This window comes from Gavialis gangeticus, unplaced genomic scaffold, assembly GCF_001723915.1.
Source record: "Gavialis gangeticus isolate Ggan-Ray unplaced genomic scaffold, GavGan_comp1, whole genome shotgun sequence".
Taxonomy (NCBI): domain Eukaryota; kingdom Metazoa; phylum Chordata; order Crocodylia; family Gavialidae; genus Gavialis; species Gavialis gangeticus.
In genome coordinates this window covers 987821-994309 of record NW_017728997.1, presented here as the reverse complement: position 1 = coordinate 994309, position 6489 = coordinate 987821, and the positions used below count along the sequence as shown (strand labels likewise).

At 47.6% G+C, this 6489-nt stretch overlaps 1 protein-coding gene across 1 annotated transcript in view; it reads right to left on the bottom strand.

Annotated features, from left to right (window-relative positions):
- Positions 1-81: 81 nt before the first annotated feature.
- PLXND1 (plexin D1) overlaps positions 82-6489 on the bottom strand; it is a 124491-nt gene continuing 118083 nt past the window's right edge. Inside the window, exons 34-36 of the mRNA XM_019504576.1 lie at positions 3963-4103; positions 2824-2898; positions 82-2084 (exon numbers count right to left, since the gene is read on the bottom strand). Of these exons, the coding sequence (XP_019360121.1) occupies positions 1968-2084; positions 2824-2898; positions 3963-4103 (333 nt within the window). The 3' untranslated portion in view covers positions 82-1967. The remainder of the gene's footprint in view (positions 2085-2823; positions 2899-3962; positions 4104-6489) is intronic.

Below are 6489 nucleotides of genomic sequence, written 5' to 3'. Positions count from 1 at the left end.
TTTTTTTTTTTTTTTTTTTTTTTTTTAAATCTCTCTCTCTCAATAGTGTGTAGCCCAGCTACAACCTTAAAGATTCTGTTCTGAAGCCACTTGTTCAGAAAATAGGCTTGAACATCCACAGTGTCAGTGCTTCTCTGCTCTTGCGGGCAAGCCATTTGTTAAATGCACTGGAGTATGTGTGCGACTTGTTAAATCTCTAGCTACAGGAAAACAAAGCCCAACTGTTCATGGCAATGAGTCCTCCAGGAGGATGTCTGTTGGAGCCAAGGAGCTCAAGGGCTGGTTTGTTCCTATCCAAGTGATCAGCTGGCTGCTAATGAGGATTGCAGACTCCCCTTTGAAACCTGCCTTTGGCGAGGTAGTAGTTTTGCTTTTAATTTCGCATTCAAAGTTTGGTGCCATCGGCAAAGGCCAGAGCCAGGGAGAAAGGTTCAGGGTTAGTTTGGCTTTTCTGGGAGGTGAGTGCAGGCTTTGGAGATGTATATCTGTGTAAAAGAGGAGCCCAGGATGAATGCTGGGATACGTGTGGTCCTTCCCCACCTGGCAAGAAGGGGCCAAGAGGCCTGGAGCTCCAGGCTTTGCAGCTAGGTGGGCTGAAGGGATAATGGGACCTGCATGAGGATGAAACTCTGTCCTTGTGTAAATCCAGAGTAACTAGAGAAAAGCTGCAGTGAGGTGAAGGTGTTAATCCAGCATCATACCTATGTAACTCCATCAATGCTGTGGTTTAAGGCAGAACAGAATATCGCCTTTCCTCTTTGCTTAGGAGGCCGAAAATGTGTTGATCAGGCCTGTATCAACCTTGTAGCACCCACCCTAGATCAGGTGGAAATCTAAATACCTACTTGACGTTCAGAGGTCAGCTCAATTCTGTTCTGTGACAATAGTGTGAATGTGAAATAAGTCCAGCTGAAGTCAATGGCATTACTCTAGATCTGCCCTGAGAACAGAATTTGGTTGGAGGTGGGGGTGGGAGGGAGTGGTGTGTGAGCCTGCTCACATAGAGAAGATGTAATAAAGGGAAGGATAGTTTTCCCTTTGACCCAATCATCTGTATTTTCCTACTGTGGGTAAATTATTCCTGTCACCACAGGGGTGAAAGGCAGCTATTTAGGGAAGATTTGTCAATTCCGCTGTAAACTCCAGTTCGGTGTGTGCAGAAACATCTGGGAAACGTGGGGAAGTGGGAACAGCTGCACTGGTTTGTTCTTGTGTGATGCTGCCTAATGTACAATGCAATCCCTCCAGCTAGATAACAGCCACTTCTGTTAGGGGTAAAGTGCTTTCACATGTCTTGACTACTTAGGAAGCAATCACATTGCCCAGTCCATGAGTTCCCCATATCGCACAAGTCTCAGATGAAGGAGTGGTTCTGTTTAAACATACAGTACAAAAATAAAAGGCACAAAATACACCTAATGCAGCAGAGAGTGTACAGTAAATAGATTCCCTGGTATTTAAAGTACACAGATGTCAGAGGGACATTGTGAACGGGAGCCCTGATGGCCCTTGATATCTCTGTTCATTGCTTCCTGCAGCTGCCCCACTGCTCATGTCCATCATTACCACTTCCATAACTCTGTTGCTAGTCCACAAGGCATTTCTCTCTAGAAACAGGAACACAGGAAACCAATGGCTGCTTGGAAGCAGGTAGTCAGTTCACTGCGAGCATCACCTCTCCATTTCTGGCTTGAAAGAGCAAATAAATTATGGGTGCCAGGCAGTGCAGATAATGAAAGGGATTCTGAGCTCTTTGAAAAGCTGTAGGCAGTGTCTCCTTCCTCGCCAGCCCATCTCACCAGGTGTGTGTGCCTGCCACCGGCTGGGTTTCAGAATGACCACAAATGACACAACCAAATATGTATCTATCTAAATATAGAGATGTCACTGAAAGGCATGTTCCTTAGCAGAGACAGTGCACTGGAGAAAAGGTCACTTCCAGGAGCAGTTCTGGTCTCACACGCCAGCTAAGCCTCACTGCAGCACTCGTAAATGTTGTCCTCCATGAGTGCAATCACTTGCTCGAACTTGTGCTGCAGCTGTGTGCGCTTCGTTGTGGGGTTGGAGTCCAGGGCATTCACAATCTGCAAGGGCAGGAGTACCAAGAAATTCATTCCCCGTCTCTTGGGTCCCTAGTCCTTGCCGCTCCCCCTCCAGCTCCGTACAAATCCCACTGATCCCTGCCAACTTCAGTGTGGGGCATGAGCAGAAGGGCAAGTCCCTCACAAGCAAAGTCAGGTGCTTTCTCTCTCTCTCTCTCTCTGGCAGGTTTCATCCCTACTGGATGCAAACGTGAAGCCTGCAGGGCCAGCCCACTGACAAACAACTAGGCCTTGTTATGACCACTTAGGCCTGGCCTTTATGTCCACATCCAGTGTTTGCAGCACGAAGGCACCTATGTGTCTGGCTCCTGGTCTGTGGATGCAGTCAGGCAGGCACCCCCACACCTGCACTTACAGCCACCAGGATTTGCAAGCTAATTTTCAGGCCTGGAAAAATGAGGCTGAGTGGTCAGTGGTAGTGTCCTCAACCTGCTGATGATCTGACAAAAGACATGAAATAGTGGGTTTCCCATGGAAACTGTAAATAACTCTATGTTGGGGAGACAACTGAGGGGGCCAGAGAAGGAGGAGAAAGACGTTTTAGGAAAATATGGCCATCCTGGACCCTGAGCTCAGGGTGCTCTGTAACAGAGGTGGTGTCTTCCTGGGGACGCTTCTCCAGGGGCTAATGAGACACAGAACCAATCACCCACAAAAGGTATTTTCCCCAGACACACCAGGTATGGAGCACTGCTTTCCCTTAACAACCAAAGCCGCTCACCTGAGGACGGTATCTCTTGGCGTACTTGTAGATTTCTGCCATGGCGACGTTTGTGTTAAACTCATTCCGGTATTTCTTCATGAAAAGAGAAAAATGGGAGGAGTATTAGCACACCACAAGTGGCGAAATGCAGCCCGGTCAGCTGGGCTAATCAATGGGGCAGGTCTGCCTTTGCTCTAAGTTCACGTTGTTTGAACATGGCTTTTTCCCTTCTTTGCTATTCAGGGTATGTTAATACTGGTCTGGGGACTTGGTGCCAAAGTGTGTTCCAGGCACAAACAGGTGCCATCGATGGGAGTTGCATTTGTTTATGCCAGGGGTGAATTTGGCCTGCAGTATCTCTGTGTAGCATCGCTAATTCCTTGATCTCAAGGTGCTCCACAGTGGCAAGCAAGCACCAGAGCTGATCAGAAATGCCCAGACCACATATTTTCTGTTGGAACTGGCCAGCTGTGGAAGCTGAAATGTTTTATACAGATGGTCTGATGTTGACACAGCTCCCACAGAACCCAACCGTGGTTTGACAGCTGCAGACGCTGCTGCCTGCTCACTAAGCGTGGCTCTCTGCTAACCCATCTGGTGTGCTGTGGTGGAGTCTAGGCTTCTGGGGTCCATGGCAGCCCACCAGAGGGACTGCTCTGAAGTTAGGATTGGCAGATGCTGGGCATACCAGAAACCAAGGAGAGCCAATACTTCCAAGCTCTCAGTTTCTAGGCTCTTTGGCACTGAGCTCCATGCTGCTGCCACTAGACCACAACCAGTGCCCAAGCTATGTAATGTTAGCTTGGGTATGTCCACATCCCACGGCAGTTTGAGCATTAACTACAGTGCACAAGTAGTCTAAGCTGGGTTAGCTGAGGTGGCTGTAGGTTATAGATCCAGTGCAAGAGATGGTTCCTTTAAGGATTTTGCCTTCACCATTTAGCACAGGTGAGGTTCAGTACTGTAGCACCTGCTGTAGTCCCTAACTTCCAGCACTGCAGAGCTGATCACTGCATGCCTCGTCCACAGGCTCCCAATTCAGCAATCAGGACAGGAGTACTCAGCAGCATGGAGAACAGGTAGTGAAGTCTGTTTGGCACCACTGGGTATGGGACTCAGCATCCCCTAGCTCTCCTACAGCTTGGCATGTTTCTTACCCGAGACTCCTCAGCCAGGTGTGCATTCATTTCCTGCTCGCTGAGGGGCGGCATGTCATGGATCTGCTTGTAATACCGCTGCACTATCTTCCTGTACTCTGGAATCTCCTTGGCATACAGTAGTTTATTGGTAGGTGAGTCCTAGAGGGAGGGAGAGAGAGAGATTTGATTTTGTGCTGGCTCCAAGACTGAAAGTTGTCTGCACTGCTCTTGCCTTGAAACAAAATCTTCATCTACATCCACATTCAGGAAACAGATCAATCTGGGAAGGTGGGGGGCTGATTTTAAACAATGGTGTGGAGAGTTCTTAATTGTGTGACTAATCTGCATGTGCAGCTGCTGACACTGGGCCTGTCAATCAGGGTACTGTTTACATTTACACACACACACAAGGTGCAGCTTGTTCAAAAACTCAAGCCCTCAGCGTCCCCTTGGTAAGACAGGCTGCACTTTCAAGGGTAAAATACTGACTCAGGTTTTAACAGAATTGATTTAATTTATTTTTAATTTGTTATAATGATACGTCTGTCTCATTGTGTGTGGGTGTGCAAATTAGTAGAGGGAAAGTAGCAACTGTGTGTGAAGCATGTCTATTTTGACAATACCATCTTAGCCTTGCTAGTGAGCCATCAGAAATGGTGCAGTCCTTTCATGGCCCCCTTCATACAGATGCCTGAGTAAACTGGTGCCTGTCCCAACCTCTGACACTTAAGTGTAAGGACACTATGGGAGAGGTATCAGCTGATCACCTAGCCCAGGGAAAAGACAAGTCCCTGAATTGCACCTAGCAGTGACTTGGCGGCCTATGGGCACTGCTGTAATATGCTACAAGGCACCTCTTACGTTAACAGCATTTAACACCCACTATCAGGTTTCAATCTCATATGAGTGCACTGCAGAAATTCAGTCTATTCATATTCCTTGTGAATATCATTTCCTTTGCAAAGGAACCAACCCCAACCTGTTTGTGCTGTTCCTCAGTTTCTGCATATAGAAAGCGTCCTTTCAGTGGGAAACTGGAACAAGGAATATGTATCCCAGTTTATTATATGCACCATACAGAAGACCCGAGTCTGAGCTCACACTAGTTCAGTCCAAGGCTAATAGCCCATTGGGCTAGTGTGGGTAAAGCACAGCAGTTTTTAGCCAATGCTACAGGAGGGAGTGATGTGACCTTTGCTTTCTCAGCCTGAATGACCAAATACCCCATTATAAATGGGTCAGATACGTGCAGTCCTTGGCTTGGGACTAGACTAGGGCTTGGACTTGTGCCTCCAGAGCTGTAGTGAGACACCTTAGCTGCCCTGCCACCATACCCCACACTCTAGTTAATGATGGGAGCAGCTCCACAGGCAGCATAAAACTGCATCGGGGTCCAGCTGGTGTCAGTGAGTTGGGCCCGTGGGGGGTTAGGTGACATGTTGCATAGTCAGGACACCTCATTTTTATTCTTATTGAGTAAATGAGAGCCTTACTCTTCCAACATTACTCAACAATCCCCAAACTCCAGTTATTGTTCTGAAGAGATTTCCATCTGCTGCCTGACCCTGCCTGACCTCTCCTCTCTGAATCGACAGCTTGACAAGGACAAATGGTAGGTGTTTTGTAAGCGGCCAAAAAATGTTCACAAACCCAAACAAACAAAAATCAAGGGCTCATTAGATCTTCCTCCAGTATTAAGCTCTCCTGGTAAAGATTTCCTGGTGCTTTCAATTTAGGTGGAATGTGCTGCTCTGGCATCCAGCACAGAGGGGCTGGCTCTGCGTCACAAGCTGAACACGTGCCAGCATTGAACAGCAGTGAATTAAACCTGTGCTCATAAAACTTATTTATGTAGGGAAGTTTCATATATCAACACTGAACCATAGAGAGAGCAATCTCTCTCTCACCCGCCCCCCCCCACCCCAACTTTTGGCTTGCTCAGATACAGACCTTGGATCTGATCTCAGGCTGGGGTAAAATAAGAGTTATACTGGGGATAAAGCTGGTGTAAGTGAGACAAGAACCAAGCCCTAACTCTCTAGACTGTTGCACGCTTAAAGTCCATTACTTCCAGGCTTTCACTTAAACTGTTCACATGGTAAAGGGGTGGAGGGTTTCGGGCCAGTAGAGGTCAAGCCACATAACAGGTCCAAAATTGCAGTGGTGATTGAAGTAAAGGAATAAAAACTGCAAAAGGAAGCCTCAGCAACATACAATCTTGGGGGGGACTGACATCTCGGCCTGGAGCCTGGCCTCTCTAAATCAGTGTGCATCAGGAGCAGCTTCTCTAAAAACAGCGGTGCTACACTAGGGTAAAACCAGCACCATCAAGCAGAATCAGGTACACAGGGTCTGCAGATGAAGCTAAACTGTGTTTGTACTAGAAGAGTTTTCTAGTAGACCTCTAGCAACATATGGTGGGCCCTTTCCTGGCATGGCTATGTTGACTGGCTAGCAAAACTTTTTCAGTGTAAACCAGGCCCTATTGAGACCGATGCATACCAAGCCCAATTTTCTAAGTGTAGACCAGCTCTAAAGAGGCCTG